Raw genomic sequence first — 19,199 nt, 5'->3', positions numbered from 1 at the left:
ATGCAACCGTCTACTACAGTATCGTGTCAGACAGTGCATTGTAGTGTCCCTCAGGAAAAATTCAATTCATTTACTGCTTTAGTAGAAGAAGAATTGTCTAAACCTCTTAAATCATCAAAATCAACAACATGTATGTTAGACCCTATATCGACTAAGCTATTGAAAGAGATGCTTCCAGAGGACATAGCTCCTCTTCTTAATATCGTCAATTCATCTTTATCACTAGGATACGTACCAAAAAAATTTAAGCTGGCTATTATTAAACCTCTTATTAAAAAAAAAAAAAACACAACTTGATCCCAGAGAATTAGTCAATTACAGGCCAATCTCAAATCTCACTTTTCTGTCAAAAATACTAGAGAAGGCAGTATCATCACAACTATGTTCCTTTTTAGAAAGAAATAGTATATGTGAGGATTTCCAGTCAGGATTTAGACTGTACCATAGTACTGAGACTGCTCTCATTAGAGTTACTAATGATTTGCTCTTATCATCAGATCGTGGTTGTATCTCTCTATTAGTGTTACTGGATCTTAGTGCTGCATTTGACACTATTGATCACAAAATTCTTTCATATACACTCAGAAATTATGTTGGCATTAGTGGAATTGCATTGTCATGTTTCAAATCATACTTATCTGATTGTTATCAGTTTGTAGTAGTAAACGAAGAGAGGTCATATCGATCACAAGTTCAAAATGGAGTACCGCAAGGCTCAGTATAGGACCGTTGCTTTCACTCTGTACATGCTACCCTTGGGAGATATCATTAGGAAGCATGGCATTAGTTTTCATTGTTATGCTAATGATACTCAGCTCTATATTTCTTTGCACCCTGACGAAACTTACCAATTCACAAAATTGGATGACCAGTAATTTCCTACTACTAAATTCAGAAAAAAACAGAGATTCTAATTTTTGGACCAAAAACTTCTTCACGTAATAACCTAGAATACTGTCTAACACTTGAAGTCTTCGTCGTCAGTTAGGAACCTGGGTGTGCTTTTTGATACCAATTTTTCATTTGAAGGCCATGTTACTAGCATCTGTAAAACCACATTCTTCCATCTTAAAAATATATCTAAACTACGACATATGCTCTCAATGAAAAATGCAGAACAGTTAGTTCATGCGTTCATGACCTCAAGGCTAGATTACTGTAACACTCTACTGGGTGGTTGTTCCGCTCGCTTGATAAATAAACTACAGCTCGTCCAAAATGCAGCAGCTAGAGTTCTTACTAGAACTAGGAAGTATGACCATATTAGCCCAGTTCTGTCAACACTGCATTGGCTTCCTGTTAAACATTGTATAGATTTTAAAATCTTGCTAATTACTTACAAAGCACTAAATGGTTTAGCTCCCCAGTACCTGAGCAAGCTCTTACATTATAGACCTTCACGTCTATTGTGATCTCAGAATTCAGCCCAGCTGATAATACCTAGAATATCAAAATCAACTGCAGGCGGTAGATCCTTCTCTTGTTTGGCACCCAAACTCTGGAACAATCTTCCTAGCATTGTTCAGGATGCAGACACACTCTGTCAGTTTAAATCTAGACTAAAAACGCATCTCTTTAACCTGGCATACACATAACACATTATCAATTTATATTTTTAAATTCGTTAAAGGATTATTAGGCTGCATAAATTAGGTCAGCTGGAACCGGGAACACTTCCTATAACACCAGATGTACTCGTCACATCAGAAGAAGAATGGCATCTACGCTAATATTAGTCTTTCTGTTTATCCCGAAGTTTACCGTAGTCAACCAGATCCGGCCAGTATCCAGGTGAGACCGAGGACCGGCGCCTTGACACGACCACAACGCAGCCCTGAAGTATCAGCAGAGATTGAGTCAACTAGATCATCCATTGTGAAGGCCTCATCGACACGACAACCAGTGGCACAGCTCCTCAACAAACCATCCATACCGGCGTGATGAATACGATCCTCAACTGGATTGAACTGGAATAAATACTTTGAATGTTGCAATCCTATCGGACTTATGATAGCAACCTGAATCGTAACAAAGCACTGTTCGTCAGAGGAGAACTGGCTCCCAGACTAATCCTGGTTTCTCCCATTTTTTTTTTCTTTCCATTTTAACACTGAAGTCTATTTGCCACCTGTTTGCCACCTGATGTCACCTGTTGGACTTTGGGTTCCTTGCCACTGTCGCCTTTGGCTTGCTTAGTTGGGGACACTTGACATTTGACTTGACATTTGATATTCAGCAGTGCTTTGATCTGCCTGCATTGACAATATTCTTTAAGAGGTGCTGTGCAGCCAAAATTATATACCAGTTATCAATGTAAAGCTGGTTTGACACAATCTGCATTGTAAAAAGCGCTATATAAATAAAGGTGACTTGACTTAACAGCAGGTGTTCATCAGTGTCTGAATTCATGTCAAGTTAACAAGCAGAATCAATGAATGAAAAAGAAGCAAGAGCAGAAAAAGATAGAATCACCTGAATATAAAAGAAGACATCAAATCTCTCAAGATCTAATTGTACAACTCCACAAACAGCATTACCAGCTTCACTTATTACAAACCAGATTGGTTTTATTTCTCTCATACACATACACATTTAAACGCACATACCTATAGACTAAACTAAACAAGTAAATGAACAGCAATAACACATTAAAAGTTTTCTGTTTTCAGTTAAAAGGGTGTCATTTAAGCGGCCCATAAGTTAATAATTTATGATTTTTACAATGGAAGTGATTCAATCAAAAACATACTTTAGCTCAATAATAACTTTTTCCTAGAGCTGCTGTAAAGCCAAAACAATATCTGTCCAATAATGTCATTTTTTTATCACTGTGAAGCTGCTTTGAAACAATCTGTATTTTGAAAAGTGCAATACGAAGATGACTTGACTAGACGTCTACAGAAATTCTAGAGGTTGAGATGTTGTTTTATTGTTTTGTTTGATGTTACCATACTGGAGATCAGTATTTACTTTAGCTGGGCTCTTGACCCTTGATTTGTGAACATTGTTTTTTCTTTGGCTGCAGTAACCGTCTCTTTAAAACACATTTGTTGTGGTGACAAAAGCCAAAATAAAATGTAATCAGATGGGATTAGCTAATTTATTAATGGTCAAAATCATCTAATGGCCAGATTCATTGATCTCATCAGAGTCTAAACTAGATTGTTTTATAGTTTTGATTATGGTGTCCCTGTGATTCTCCAGCATGAGATCCATCAGTGTTGTGACAACCGGATAATATGAAGGATTTTTAAAACAGTTTGTGCGCAAAACGTTTTGAATTACTGAATCATTCAGAGTCACACAGACATCAACAATTGGCGTATGAATCTCAACAATGGTAACAATCAAAAGCTTCATGCTGCAATGCATGCCGGTTGCAAAAATCGTCCATGACTCCCAGCATGCATTGCGACATGAATAAATTATGTTGCTGAATTGCCTGGTTATTTTCTTTAATTCTTACTGTTTGCCTTTATTTTTGCTGTTGTTTTGTGTTGACTTTTAGTAGTGTGTTTTATGATGTTCAGAGCTGATCTTTTATCTTTTTTGTTGATTGTCACCATTGTTCGCAGTCATATGCTGATTTTTGATGTCTCTGTTTATCTAAATGACGTCATAGATCAAACATTTAGTAAATGATGATTTTAAAAATCCTTCTTTATGGTTTGCTTTGCACTGCTTGATCTTAAGCTGTAGCATCAAGGTGTTGGCAATATAAGATTACATTTATTTAAAAAAAAAACAAAAAAAAAATGATAATGAATTAGACACTGGAAAAGTTACGTGAACCAAGCATTATATGATGATTATTATAATCAAAATATAACCAATACCACCTGAGCACAATTTTTCTTGGCTTTTTGGCCACAACAAATGTGTCTTAAATACATGTTGATGGGTGTCCTCTCGCTCTGTATGATGTGTTCGCACACTTATCAAGGAGAAGTGCCCATACAAGGAAGTAGTGTATTTGGCATCATTCATCCAACTCATGGTTTGAAACTTTGGCCATGTTTATAATGAGAATGCAACTCTTTAACAGTGTAAATAAGTCAGAATGCATAATGTATAATGTTTAGGAAAACTGAATCCTATGTTTTCACTTAAAGCCATCAGTGATGAATTTATAGTGGTTAGTAACTGTATTATCACTCACAATAAGTATTTATAAAAACACAAAACGGGTATTAATAACAGTACATTCACTTATTTGACAGAAATAAATCTGAATTACTAAAAAGTCATTGTAACTATAATAACATTATAGTGATGCAGGTTGCCTCTTTATAAATGTAACCATACGAAAACTAATTAATATTTATAAATCAGTGTAATGGATTATGAGCATGCACATTGAAAAAGCAAATGCATGACTTATAAGTAACAATAAAAATGAAAGCTGCAAGCAGTGATGAAAGGGCCCTCGCACCTGGGCTAACCGCCACCCGTTGGCATCAGGAAAACAGTGAACAGTGGGTGACATGGATGCAAGCGAGTAAATACAGGAGAAATATAGCCAAGTCATTTCAATGTGCCACACTTCCTGCTGCCAACAGGTGGCGCTTTGACCGTAACCGAATATTGCCATGTAGATGTCCTCAGGCCAGGACTATTATCAAACATGTGAAGTTTGGAGCAGATCGTACATTGTATGCCTGAGTTACTAGAACTTCCTGTTTCTTGGCTTTAATCGCATACATTAGCACTTAGCCAAGTGTTTCATGATTTAACATATTTCTAGTATGTTTGGTACATCATGGCATATTAAAATGTTTTTCTGAAAGTGAACTAAAGTGTAAAGCATACCATTTCCTGTTGTCAGCAGGTGGCGCTATGACTAACGAAATATTGACATATAGATGTCTTTAGGCCAGGACTCTTATCACACATGTGAAGTTTGGAGCAGATCGGACATTTTATGCTTGAGTTACAACAGCTTCATCATTCATGGCAAAACATCAGAATTTGTCAGGCCACCACGGACACGCCCTTCAACGAAAACTCAAGATCTTTGCAATTAAATGTCGCTAAGGCCTTAAGATTAGACTGACCATATATGATGTTGTTATTATTAAATGTCTATGAGGAGTTAATCACAGTGTAAAACATGAGTTACAACAACTTCCTGTTTCATGGCGAAACATCGAACTTTGGCAGGCTGCCACGGACACGCCCTTCAGCGAAAACTCTAAATCTTCGCAATTTAACGTCATAAAGGCCTTTAGATTAGACTGACCAAATATGATGTTGATCTGATTAAAGCTCTAGGAGGAGTTCATTAAAGTACAACGTCTGGAAATGGCAAAAACTGCACAAATTTTGCAAAGAAAATTCTAAATATCTGACTTCCTGTTACTTTTCAGATTTCACTCCAAGGTATTTGTAGGTATTGGGCTGTTAGATGTGTGTACCAAATTGCATACCTGTACGTGAAACGTAGTGTCAGGGGCACTTCGTTGAAATTTTTAGGTGGCACTATCGAGCCATTTTGCCACACTTAATTCTGAAACCCATATCACCACTTCTGATGCATCTGCAAAGTTTCATGAGTTTTCGAGTATGTTTCGGCCCTCAAAAAAGTGATTCACCTTACATGGCGAAACATCAGACTTTGTCGGTCACCACGGACACGCCCTTAATCGAAAACTCAAGATCTTTGCAATTTAACATCTCAAAGGCCTTAAGATTAGACTGGCCATATATGATGTGCTTCTGGTTAAATCTCTATGAGGAGTTAATCACAGTGTAAAACGTCATTTCCTGTTACCCACAGGTGGCGCTATGACTGTAATGGCTCGTTTCCACTGAGCGGTACGGTTCGGTTCGGTACGGTACTGTACGCAATTTTTGCCGTTTCCATTGTCAAAGGTTGTGAATGGTACCCTAATTCCGAACCATACCGTACCACTTTTTTGGGACCCTTTTGTTGGGGTACCAAGCACAACAGTACCGTACCAAAAGGGTGGAGCTACACTCTGCAGAACGTTGATTGGTTGACAGAGAATCGTCACTTGCGCGTGCTACAAGGGGAATGACAACACAAGAGGCGCCACACAAATGTTGTTCAGGCAAGGCGTGCATTAATTATCTTCACTTCATGTAGGCTATATAACAAAACAAAATATAAAACACAACCCTGCCTCTTTTCGTTTTTATTTAAAAAATATGAAACCTATTAATGTGTGGTTCAGGCAATATGTGCATGTACTCTGATTATCTTCACTGTATGTAGCCTATAATAAAATGAAAGAAGACAAAAACAACCTTCTCTTTTTGTTAAACGTCAGTTTTAATTATCAATAATAACTATTATAAATAAAATATGAGAAGCAATAAGAAATAAAGACAAGCAAACAATTCAGTCAAACGTACAGCGCACTACAACGGTAAAGTTAAATAAATATATAAAGTTATAAAACTTCACTTTCCCCTCAGCCAAAACGATTTGCCCGGGAACAAATTATAAATTAATGAGACCAAAGATTGCCCGTTATACACAAGATGAATGATATCTTGTTTTTAACCGGTCCACTACAGAGACATCAGAGCCAGCGGCGAATGTCAGAAGGACTAGCCGAGGTACAGCTGCTCTCGGCTGGGTACATGAGCACCGAGCGCCCGGTGATCGCCTGGATCTCACAACTCCGACAACGTCAGATCAAATTTTCAAATAGGCGCTATCTTTATAAATTAACCACAAATTTGAGATTTAAACAACAACATTCTCGCCTGAAAAACTTTTAAAACTATTTCATGACACAGTAAAATAGTTTTTAAATTACGCGGGTTTTCTCCTCCGCTTGCTGGTAGGTGCTGCTGCATGGACATCTGAACTTTGCGATCTTGGTATTCTGAAACGCCAAATGTTGGCGTGCAGCAAGCAAAGCTCGTCTACTTCTTGTGACAGACAGCCTCAAGCCGATAAGCAAGAGCAAGATTTGATGTAGTATGTCCTCCATTGTTGTTTACTATATCGTTTTCTTCTTCGCGCGAGAATGACATCGATCACTATTTTCCGGCTACACCACGCCTAACAAGTAAGGGTACTGTTTGCGGTGGAAACTCAAGCCTGAGAACCGAACCGTACCGCTCAGTGGAAACGAGGCATAGTGAATATTGCCATATAGATGTCTTCAGGCCAGGACTCTAATAAAACATGTGAAGTTTGGAGCAGATCAGACATTGTATGCCCGAGTTACAACAACTTCCTGTTTCATGGCGAAACATCGACCTTTGTCAGGCCTCCACGGACACGCCCTTCAGTGAAAACTCTAGATCTTCAAAATTTAACGTCTCAAAGGCCTTTAGATTAGACTGACCAAATATGATGTTGATCTGATTAAAGCTCTAGGAGGAGTTCGTTAAAATACAACATGTGGAAATGGCAAAAACTGCCAAAATTTTGTAGAGAAAATTCAAAATATCTCACTTCCTGTTGGGTTTACAAACTTTGCACCATGGGGCTTTTTTGTAGGTATTGGGCTCTTACATCTGTCTACCGAATTTCATAACTGTACGTGAAACGTAGCGCGAAGGGCGCTTAATTGAAATTTTGTAGGTGGCGCTATCGAGCCATTTTGCCACACCTAATTCTGAAACCCATATCAGATGTAAATTTTCACCACTTCTGACGCGTGTGCAAAGTTTCATGAGTTTTTGAGAACGTTTAGGCCCTCAAAAATGCGATTCATTTTGGAGAAGAATAATAATTGGCTGAGCAATTACAATAGGGTCCTCACACCATCGGTGCTCGGGCCCTAATAATATAAATGTAACTGTAACTGTTCTTATAAGGCAGTATGTGGATAAACGTTATTCTTTCTTTCAGAGAAGAATTCTTTCTTTCAAAGCTCAGTGTAATATAATTCAGGTCTGAAGGGGTTAAAAATTCCACATTTAAATGTTTTTAAAAATTTAAGGTTAGAATAACGTTCCTGCACTAGGGGTGTGACGAGATCTCGCAACATTAAAATGTGACAAGATTTATTTATTTTTTTTAGAGATGAAAAGCTGTCTCGTGATATCACCATGATGGAGCATGAGGGTGAAATTAGCATTAAAATATGCCACCGCTACGTTTACATTGCATTACACCCCCTCCTTTGTCGTTTTGAATATTATTCAATTTGAATAATGGTCAGTTCAGTTGTAAACTATAAATGTCTGCTCTGCTCATCCAGCACGAGCTGCAGAGTTGCACAGAGTGCAGCAGGAATCAGAGTTCAATGATCACGTGATGAGAGTAAGGCGAGATGACTGACAAGACTATGGCAGATAAAACTGAAATAATAAGGGACTTAAAGTTACGACAATTCCTCCTCTCTTGTCCCAGCTCACAATAGCCACAAAGTTTTTTAGACTCGTAAGGCTTTTCTTTATTTTCTTGTTTGCAAAACAAACGTAACAGAAGCATACCTTCGGAAGGGGGTTCAGGCCAAAACAACAAACAAAAGGGGAACTAACTAAGGGTTTCGAAAATGCTAACTTAATTGACAAAGAAAATTACAAATAAAATACAACAATCTGCCCTAGCTCCCTAACTAAACATAAATAGGAGAAAACAATATTGCACAAATAAAAAGTACTGTTCTCCTAACCTTACAGCTTCAGAAATAATGAATAATTCATTAAAGAAACAAACCTCATGATCACATGTAGAAATGAAGAATGAAATACAGATCGATATAAAGGACTATGAATTCTCACTGAGTAGGGGAGACCGGGGGCAATTGTAACATCTCAAATTACACCAATCAGAAATGAGACAGAACCATGAAACTCATTTTGCATGTGCTCTGTGGAGATCCCTCTCTGCATGCCATATATATATGCAGTATTTTCCTCATACTGTCTTAAACATTAATGTCTGTGAATTTAAATCTATCTTGTTTTAATGACCATGATGTTTTAATGATATTTGATATGTTTGTCAAACATTAGCTTTGTTGTTTTTAGCTAGCAGCTTGTCACGGGATGGAACAGTCAGGCGCAATTGTAACTGCATTACAGTTGCCCCTGACACCATCAAAACAGTGTCCAGCTTAGTAAGGACATCAAAATAGATTATTTTTTCCAATAATTTAAGAAAACTTAAATTATTATGTTTTTGCCTCTCAATCTGGGGATCCATTTTCTGAGTAGGCCTCTGTTCACAGCATGTCTAGGTTAAGACCAAGAAAAACAGCATGGGCAGTTAATTAATCATTCTAGATAACTATATTCATATTCTCTGGAGTTTATTGTGGTCATTGGTATTTATATGAAGGTATGTGTTGTTACAATTGCCTCCATATGCTGTTATAATCACCCCCACTACATGAGGGGGCAGATGTAACATTTGACTTTTAAAGTTTCAATCAATATTGTGACTCTAACGTTGCTTGTAAAAACATTTGGCGACTGTTAACAAGTAGAACACAAATACAAGTTACTGGCATAAAAATTGTATCCAAATATTTCAAAAGGTTTTTGAGTAATGACGACATGACCAAAATTTGTTACAGTTGCCACCAGTCTCCCCTATAGTTTGGTAAGGGATCTCTACAACACAATTAGGAGAAAGCAATTCATAAACAATCTGACAACAACAACAGCAGCAGCAGCAGCATCGGTCGCACAGTAACACTTAAAAGTTGTTGTGAGCAGAGGACAGAGGACAAAGGACAATAGTAAATCCAAAGATTGAAAGATTTATAAGACTTTATTGTAAAAACACCCTCCTGGCAAATAAATTTCACTAAAATGTTTTTAGCACAGCCTATTAAAATGAATAAGTAGTTGACTTATCTAGGCCCAAAAGCTCCTGTCTACAGTAATGGCCCTTATCACATGCTCTGTAAACACATAAACTTGATTTCCATTAATATGTAGATTTCTCAGAATAACAGTTACCAATGAACTCAAGATTTGAAGTGCTTTAACAGCAAAAAAAAAAAAAAGTACATGATTTGGAAGTTAATATTTGATAACTAAAATCAAGATTTAACATGTGCATTTAAAATAACTTGTCCAGCACTGTGGAGGGGGAAAAAAAATAAAAAATAATTAACTTTGATGATCTTTTACCCAAAAAATAACTTGAGAAAATGTGATTAGTTACACTTAAATATCTTAAGTTATCTCAATAACACTGTAATAACTAAACATGCAATTTTTGGAGATCGCTGAATAACGAAAACCAGCTTTGGATGAGACACGGATCAAATTACCATCAAAGAGAAAATCCAACGATTTCCATATCGACCTTCTTATACTTAACATACTTAGTTTACAACAGAAGCTCTTTAACGAGAAGATGAGTGGCTCTTAAAAGAGCCTTTGGGTCGCTGAGAGTCTCGGTTGAATCTCTACTTGGAGCTGGTGTACTTGGTGACGGCCTTGGTGCCCTCGGACACGGCGTGTTTGGCCAGCTCTCCGGGCAGCAGCAGACGCACGGCGGTCTGGATCTCTCTAGAAGTGATGGTGGAGCGCTTGTTGTAGTGAGCGAGACGAGACGACTCACCGGCGATGCGCTCGAAGATGTCGTTGACGAAAGAGTTCATGATGCCCATCGCCTTGGAAGAGATGCCGGTGTCAGGATGAACCTGCTTCAGGACTTTGTAGACGTAGATAGCATAACTCTCCTTCCTGGACCTCTTGCGCTTCTTTCCTCCCTTACCGGCGGTCTTCGTGACGGCCTTCTTGGAGCCCTTCTTAGGCGCGGACTTTGCTGGTTCAGGCATGATGCTTTTTGAACACAAACTTCACAAACCAAAGTGGAGTCAGAAGCGACACAGAGGCATTTATTCGCCTCCCTATGCTAATTTTCAAAGAGATACAGGAACTATCTGATTGCTTCTTTTAATAGGCCAAACCCATAAACTCGTATTTCATTGGACAACTCAAAGCATGACGAGCGGAATGAGGGCCAATCACATGCGCCGCCGCCAACCACTCAATGTTTGAACTACACCCTGACTGTGTCCTTTGTTTCGTTTCCCGCTCTTTTTATTATTAGTTTGAGAAAACAAGCGATTCTAGACAAATATTGTAAATCATCGCGTGAGTTTAAAACCCATTGAGGTAGTTTTGGAGAATAAGAGACCATTAAAGGTCAGACACCCTTTAAAAGCAGTTTTTGTTCTGGACTATTGATTCATGAAACTATTGATAGTAAATAAAAGCCAATTTGTGCAAACTAAATACCATTTTCGTTCATGTTTTCTGCATTTTCACTTGCCTTTAATTATGTACAACTATTTAAATTTCGTTACATTTGTGCCTAAAATTGTCATATGATGTGACATAAAAGTTATTCTATATGAAATGAAAATGAGATATACTCTCCCTATGTAACTAACTTCACCATAAACCTTTATTGTTACTATCTTAAGATTATTATTATTATTTTTTTTTTTGGTGCAGATCCAATATATTTTGTATTATTTTTCTGAATCATCATGCAAAGTAAGACATCTCTCTTCAGCCTTTCCAGATATTTTAGATTAATTCTGACAAACCCTGTTATAAATCTAACTTTTGCTGATACTATTTCTCTTTTGCTCCATTGACTTTTTTATGATTTATAACTAAAAAAGTAATTTTATTGTCACAATTCTGATTGTCACACCAAATTATATAGCGTCACACTATATGACGAACTGCACCACACCACAATCTGTCAAAGCAAAAAAAAGTGTATTTTATATGCATCCATCATTCAGTTAATTCAATTAACATTAATAGGACTAAAAATCATGAAACTTACTATCATCATTTTAAAACTTTTAAGATTTTATTTATAAAACTCAGAAATATGAGTAAATCAAACTCAATCTCATGTCAAGAAACTTCAACATGAACATGTTAAAATTAGAGGACAGTGTGTGTTGTAACAGTGTTTGTGTGTTATAATTGTTAAACAGTAAAAAAAAAATATATCAATTTACAATTAGTCAAATGTTTTGGATTGAAAATTCATAGACTATTATAGTATTAGTAAAAATGGATACCCATGGGATAATAAAAGATTCACATGGGATCTTTAAACATCAGTGGAAGCTGAAAAGTTATAGAGAGAAGAAACAAAGAGGAAAACTCAAGGCATTCAGTGTGCACTTCCTTCCTCCTTCAAGAGATGAGAAAATGAGAGAGATGTGGAGAGAAGCATAAAATATATACAGAAAAAGAAAAAAGAATTGAATGCCATCACGAACTTGACCCCTCCATCTCTTGAAGCATCTCAGATTGACGGGCTGAAGTTTAATATGGTCTGAAATGTTTTCGTCTTTCAGCTGTCAATGAAAAATATATAATGATTAAGATTTTTTTAACCGTTCATTTTAGCTTCACCATCTTAATAATAGTATCCTGTGTTGAAGTTACACTATGCAGGTTGTGGCCTAGACTTTCATCTTTCCCTATAGGTGTCTGTTCTGTGTGAACTGGTATGATCTCTTTACTTTTCCTCCTTTCCCTCAGGACCTCCTCTCTCCTTGCATAGTCTTTCCCTGTATTTTTGTGTCCTCTCTTTACTTGACATTTATGCCTGACGCAGACAAAAAATTGCATCTTTTAATATGCAAAGTATGGCAGACATGGTGAAACATGTTAAATTAAGTATACAATTGAAAAGCAATACATTAAAGGGTTAGTTCACCCAAAAATGAAAATATTGTCATTAATTACTCACCCTCATGTTGTTCTACACCCGTAAGAGCTTCGTTCATCTTCAGAACACAAATTAAGATATTTTTGATGAAATCCAATTGCTCAGTGAGGCAATAGCACTCCATTTTCCAATGCCCAGAAAGCTACTAAAAACATATTTAAAACATTTCAGGTGAGTACAGTGGTTCAACCTTAATATTATGAAGCGACGAGAATATTTTGTGTGACAAAAATAACAAAATAAAGACTTTTCAACAATATCTAGTGATTCAAAACACTGCTTCATGAAGCTTCAAATCTTTTGTTTCAAACTAGTGATTCAGGTCGCATATCAAACTGCAAAACTGCTGAAATCATATGACTTTGGCGCTCCAAACCACTGATTCGATTTGTAAAGCTCAGAAGCAGTGTTTTGAAATGGGCCATTACTAAATATTGTTGAAAAGTCATTATTTAGTTTTTTTGGCACACAAAAAGTATTCTTGTCGCTTCATAACATTAAGGTTAAACCACTGTACTCACATGAACTGATTTAAATATGTTTTGAGTACCTTTCTGGATCTTGAGAGGTTCCGTGACATTGTTGGCAATGCAGGCCTCACTGAGCCATCGAATTTCATCAAAAATATCTTAATTTGTGTTCTGAAGATGAATGAAGGTCTTACGGGTGTGGAATGACATGAGGGTGAGTAATTAATGACAGAAATTTCATTTTTTGGGTAAACTAACCCTTTAATTGGATGGGTAATTTAATGTTCACCATTAAATTCTTTCAATATGTTTTGATTATTTATTTATCATTAAAATAAGGTGTATGTAATATTGTGTGACAAATGTATCATATGGTATGACTTGGAAAAAACGGTCACACCATAGGATACAGTGTCACACCATATGACGTTTTGCTCAGTTAAGCTAATCTCTTGGTTAACTAAAAACGGCTATCTTATACTTAGCATGTAAATTGCCACATGGCAGCAATGATTTTTAAGAATTAATAGGTATAATTTGTAAAAAAAAAAAAAAAAAAAAAAAAAATGTGTTTTATTTTTATGCAAATAATGTCACATCATAAGACACAAAACTCTGACAACTAGTGAACAAATCAGATACAGAGCTTTTTAAGTAAAAATGAAAAAGTCACAACTCACCTCATGACCTTACAAACCACTCCAGAGATGATACTGCAACTTACTGGTTGAGTGTGGACCTCTTCATCATAACGATGTCCAGATTATTGCCCGTTCAAAATATAAATTTTAATATCACACCATATGATGCCATTTTAACGGACAAAATGTATTTGGCCAGAACTTGCTTAAAAATCATGCAGAGACATCAACACTTTCTGTGTCCATTAAATATTTTTAATCTGTAAATCTATAAATTATTTATACTTTGCTGAGATATATTTTCATATTAGTAAGGTCACACCATATGACAATTTTGATGTTTAGATAAAAATTTGAAGTATAGATCTTCATACACCAACTAAAGATATGGTATGCTGTAATAATATCTTATTAGAGGAACAACATAAAGACATACATTTTTAAAAAAATACCCATTTTCATTAGTATATGACATTATATATATATATAAATGATGCACTTCAGGTATCATTTGTCGATTAAAGAGAACGATGTGAAAAGGTACTGACACAACCTCATAACTATTACTTATAAAGTCATAAGTTATGTTTACACTCGATACTAAAAACAAAGCATATAATAATTTTCATTGTACTCTTTATGTGATAGAGTGGGTGGCTCTTAAAAGAGCCGTTGGGTTGGCGTAGTTTTTCCTGGTTTCATAAGTTTATCCTCCGAAGCCGTACAGAGTGCGTCCCTGTCGCTTCAGCGCGTACACAACATCCATGGCGGTCACGGTCTTTCTCTTGGCGTGCTCGGTGTAGGTGACGGCATCGCGGATGACGTTCTCCAGAAACACCTTCAACACTCCGCGGGTCTCCTCGTAGATCAGACCGGAGATGCGCTTGACACCGCCACGGCGAGCGAGACGACGGATGGCGGGTTTGGTGATTCCCTGGATGTTATCGCGCAGAACTTTACGGTGACGCTTGGCGCCTCCTTTTCCGAGTCCTTTACCGCCTTTGCCTCTTCCAGACATGTTCAATACAACTCTATCAAGTCACGATGAAGAATGTCTGACTAATGTTATTAGGAGGCCTTATACATTTGCTTACAGGACCTGAGAGAAACCAGGACCGCGTCACAAGGCGCAACACGCCCCTCCCCTCACTACAGCTCGAGCACAAAACACTGTGATTTGACCCTAACACTGATCTAAGGAGGCCTGTCCTTTGTTTAATATTAAAATCAAGATTAATTTGACAAAGATGTTATAAAATCATCTTATCAGATACTGAATGACAATAAAATGTCTAGATTGACAGTATATACATGTTTTAGATTATTCATTTATATTTGTAGAATATTTCAGGCCTCTGTGATTTACATTGTAGGCCTCACTTTTGCACCTGCATAATAGTAAGCCATTCTCTGCCCTTCAACTTGCTATAAAAGTTTCAAAACAGACCATAGTTGGAAAGTAGCTAACATTTTTTTTTTTTTTTCCCAGATGATAAAATGAAGTGGCAAAAATCTGGGTTCAAGGTCACTGGTTAAAAACTGTATACAACTGAGAGTTTGTCCATTCTCTGAACCAAATGTTCAATGGCTGGACCCAATTATCGGAAAAAAAGGTTGAATGTTGATACGGGCAATGGATGGAAACAATCTGAGAGGGAGAGGAAGAAAGACGAGGAAAAGGATGAGGATGAGGAAGAGGATGGTGTGGAGTGTTCTCAAGGCTGGATCGGCAGAGAGGACAAAGCCCTCTGGCTGGACCCAACACAGACTTTTTTGAGTGCACTGTAACATTCTTTTCATTTTTTTTTTTGTTTTTTGTTTTACCTTTTGGCATTTTGCATTTGTACTACAGTATTTTTTACAGTGTGCAAGTTGAATATACAGACATTTAATACTAAATATTTAATACAATACTATACTTGGACTACATTATGGTGTACAATATAATCACCTTAGTTGCTACTGTACTTTTTTTTTACATAATTAAAAATTTAGTTTACTGTATACAACACTTTTCTGTAACTAGATACTCTAGAAGATGATGTTTATGTAGTCTAATGAATGATCTTTTTATATTTTTTTACACATCAGTCTTTATATATTGACTGATGTGTATTTGATCTGAAAGTTTCGTTTGATTTCGAGAACAGGTCAAATGATTTTGAGGTGATTGATTTTGCTAGAAGAAATAGGGGTTTTGTGAATGAAGTTAAAAGATTTGGTTTTGTATTTAATGTGAGAAAATTGGCAAAGGTTTTAAGAAAATGTTCTCACAATTGTGAAAAAATAATGATGTGCAATTACATACTTATTTACTATTTGTACAAATGTTATTCATTTAAATATATAATAAATATATATATTTCTCCAAGACATTAAAACAGTGTTTTTTTTTTTTTTCGTTATTACGCAATAGTAAAGTTAATTTTTGATGTTGAGAAAGACAGCTAGTATTAATGCAACAAAGGAACGCAACTTTCGACTCATTAAACTTAAAATTAGAAATGGTCTCGTTCAGTGTAATTTTGGTGGCTCTTAAAAGAGCCTTTGGGGTTTGATGTGGCTGATATGCGGGTTTAGGCGCGCTCTCCGCGGATACGGCGGGCCAGCTGGATGTCTTTGGGCATGATGGTGACCCTCTTGGCGTGGATGGCGCACAGGTTGGTGTCCTCAAACAGACCGACCAAATAAGCCTCGCTGGCCTCCTGCAGGGCCATGACAGCGGAACTCTGGAAGCGCAGATCCGTCTTGAAATCCTGAGCGATTTCTCTGACCAGCCGCTGGAAGGGCAGTTTGCGGATCAGCAGCTCGGTGGACTTCTGATAACGGCGGATCTCTCGGAGAGCCACGGTCCCGGGCCTGTAACGATGGGGCTTCTTGACGCCGCCGGTGGCCGGAGCGCTCTTACGGGCGGCTTTGGTAGCGAGTTGCTTCCTCGGGGCTTTACCACCGGTGGATTTACGAGCAGTCTGCTTAGTTCTTGCCATTGCTACGGTCTTCTTCTCTTTCTGTCCTGCTTACGCTGGAAATGTTTGTTCTCTATTACACGCCTGCTTTTAAGGCATTGAGTGGCCATGAGCTCACAGTGTCGGGAGGGTGCCGAGGCTTGTGATTGGCTGATCTGTGACGTGTGCTTATGACTGCTAGCCAATGACTGCGCGCTCCAACTTTTCAAACAAGCAGAGGGTTACCCGCTCATTGTGCTCCGTTTTGCTCATCAAACAGTGTAACACACCCAGAGGCTTTATACTCACATTGATTTATTTATTTGTTCTGAAATATTCACCTTATTCCTAATGGTTGTACATATATAGGAATTGAACAAAATCACATCATTTGTATAAAAGCAATAAAACAAAACACACGAGCCCCCCCGCCCAAAAAACAATCTCTATCAAACAAACAAGTTATGTGACTATCACGCGTTCAAAACACTTAGTCCTGCTATTGTATTTGTAAATGCCCATACAGAGAAATTATCCAAATAATGTTAAAAAAAAAGAAAAAAAAAAAAGAAAAAAAAGAAAAGTGTTTTATTTTATTATTATTTCGTAAAGTCAACCCACTGAATGGATTTATGGTGTTATTTCACTATAAGAAAAGCGCTCTCTATCAGATAAAATGGGTGGCTCTTAAAAGAGCCTTTAGGTTTCAGTGAGACAGACCAAGTACGCTTATTTGGATTTGGCGGGTTTCTCGGTCTTCTTGGGCAGCAGCACAGCCTGGATGTTGGGCAGCACACCGCCCTGAGCGATGGTCACTCCGCCCAGAAGTTTGTTCAACTCTTCGTCGTTGCGCACCGCCAGCTGCAGATGACGGGGGATGATGCGGGTCTTCTTGTTGTCCCGAGCGGCATTTCCAGCCAACTCCAGGATCTCAGCGGTAAGATACTCGAGCACAGCCGCCAGATAAACAGGAGCACCAGCACCGACGCGCTCGGCGTAGTTGCCTTTGCGGAGAAGCCTGTGAACACGGCCGACGGGGAACTGCAGTCCTGCCCTGGATGAGCGAGTCTTAGCCTTGGCTCTTGCTTTGCCTCCGGTTTTGCCTCTTCCACTCATTTTTACTTACAGCTAACAATTGTTTCTTCAAACGACACTGAAAGAAAGAAGAAGTGAGTTTCGCGGTACTGCCTTTAAGCGAACGTTCTATTCACTCATTGGTTGACAGTCTGTCAAGATTTCAAGCCAATCATTGAACTTCCCTCCAACACATCTCCAAACTATCGGTTTCTGTCTGTATCTATTTAAATGTTCCAAATTATTTAAACTACTGACTGGTATCCATCAAGTATCAAGGGTTTCAATTGTTCAAAGAATTCACATTTGTTTCTACGAATCACTAATTCCATAGTTTTATTCATCTCGGGCACACTCAGTTTGCACGAGTTCTGAAGGGAATGTATATAACTATGATACAATTTATTCCTTTCAGTTCCACCTCTGTACAAAATGCTGACAAAGGCCAAATCATCAGTGTATGTGAGTAAACTATGCATCCTAAAATTTTAAGTTAATTTATGTACAATGAAATAATAGTGATAATATAGTTCCCTGCGTTTAAAATAATTGTCTTTGACACTTTACCATTAGCAAGCACTCTTTGTGGACGATTTAAAATTCACCAGATAAGGCCACCATTCACCCCTATAGTGTTGTGTGAAGCAGAAGACCCAGAAGCGAAGGCGCTGATTAACAGGATTTATTATCAATGAAAAATAAGCTCAACAAAGGCAGTCTGCCAAGCGTCGTCACACAGGGACGTTGCAGCTGTTAAACAAAGAAACACAAAACTAGTAGCTGTAACAGGCGAAGGCCTCACAGAGCACAGTAGGTTGCTTACAGATCAGGAAGCACCTCAGACTAAAGATGGAGTGTTCTATGCCTGGCAGCTAGAAGAGACCAGGTTTGAGGAACAGAGGATTCAGACAGATTGATCACAAGACGACTACAGGGACTGAGGCTAAAACTAGGATGAACACACAAACAATGGTTATGTCTGGATGAGAGCAGAGAAACCGCCACTAATAGGTAGTTAATCATTTGACAAAGAAACGAGCAAACAGCAGGGAGAAATAGCCAAGACAATCAAAGAAGAAGTACTACAGGTGTGAAAGCAAAGCGCCGATAGTAATGACAAACAGCTGAAGCCAATAGGCAATGAAGGCAGAGGGAAATGGAAAAAACAAAAAGAAAATCAAACCCGGCTCATGACATATAGGTCAAGTAAATCTTAATTGCTGAACTAAAATATATAAATACAATTCTAGCATAGTTTGCGGTCTGCTGAATATGTTTAGCCACTAAGGTTAAAGTAGCGTGTCCAAGTATCTAAGTCTTTAACAACATGAGCCCTAATATGCCTTGTTAACACTCTTTCCATACATTCACCTGAAATAGATGTAAGAGCTATTGGTCTAAAATCCTTTAACTGAGT

General features: G+C 37.7%; 5 protein-coding genes across 5 annotated transcripts in view; 1 reads left to right on the top strand and 4 right to left on the bottom strand.

Moving 5' to 3' along the window:
• bmb (brambleberry) overlaps positions 1-19,199 on the top strand; it is a 130,808-nt gene that overhangs the window by 91,564 nt on the left and 20,045 nt on the right. The window lies entirely within an intron of this gene.
• Positions 9,747-10,761, bottom strand: LOC125246630 (histone H2B). The gene has a single exon (XM_048157609.1). The coding sequence runs from the start codon at positions 10,722-10,724 to the stop codon at positions 10,350-10,352; it is 375 nt and encodes a 124-aa protein (XP_048013566.1). The 5' UTR covers positions 10,725-10,761; the 3' UTR covers positions 9,747-10,349.
• LOC125246643 (histone H4) lies at positions 14,417-14,807 on the bottom strand. The gene has a single exon (XM_048157621.1). It carries the CDS (start codon positions 14,779-14,781, stop codon positions 14,470-14,472), a length of 312 nt encoding a protein of 103 aa, XP_048013578.1. The 5' UTR covers positions 14,782-14,807; the 3' UTR covers positions 14,417-14,469.
• Positions 16,288-16,809, bottom strand: LOC125246604 (histone H3). The gene has a single exon (XM_048157582.1). The coding sequence runs from the start codon at positions 16,748-16,750 to the stop codon at positions 16,340-16,342; it is 411 nt and encodes a 136-aa protein (XP_048013539.1). The 5' UTR covers positions 16,751-16,809; the 3' UTR covers positions 16,288-16,339.
• Positions 17,401-17,867, bottom strand: LOC125246607 (histone H2A-like). The gene has a single exon (XM_048157583.1). The coding sequence runs from the start codon at positions 17,822-17,824 to the stop codon at positions 17,438-17,440; it is 387 nt and encodes a 128-aa protein (XP_048013540.1). The 5' UTR covers positions 17,825-17,867; the 3' UTR covers positions 17,401-17,437.

Source organism: Megalobrama amblycephala, linkage group LG15, assembly GCF_018812025.1.
Source record: "Megalobrama amblycephala isolate DHTTF-2021 linkage group LG15, ASM1881202v1, whole genome shotgun sequence".
NCBI lineage: Eukaryota > Metazoa > Chordata > Actinopteri > Cypriniformes > Xenocyprididae > Megalobrama > Megalobrama amblycephala.
This window is presented reverse-complemented; position numbering and strand designations above follow the sequence as displayed.

Coding starts and splice junctions, on each gene's coding strand:
- LOC125246630 (XM_048157609.1), bottom strand. CDS start 10,724: ATGCCTGAACCAGCAAAGTCCGCGCCTAAGAAGGGCTCCAAGAAGGCC.
- LOC125246643 (XM_048157621.1), bottom strand. CDS start 14,781: ATGTCTGGAAGAGGCAAAGGCGGTAAAGGACTCGGAAAAGGAGGCGCC.
- LOC125246604 (XM_048157582.1), bottom strand. CDS start 16,750: ATGGCAAGAACTAAGCAGACTGCTCGTAAATCCACCGGTGGTAAAGCC.
- LOC125246607 (XM_048157583.1), bottom strand. CDS start 17,824: ATGAGTGGAAGAGGCAAAACCGGAGGCAAAGCAAGAGCCAAGGCTAAG.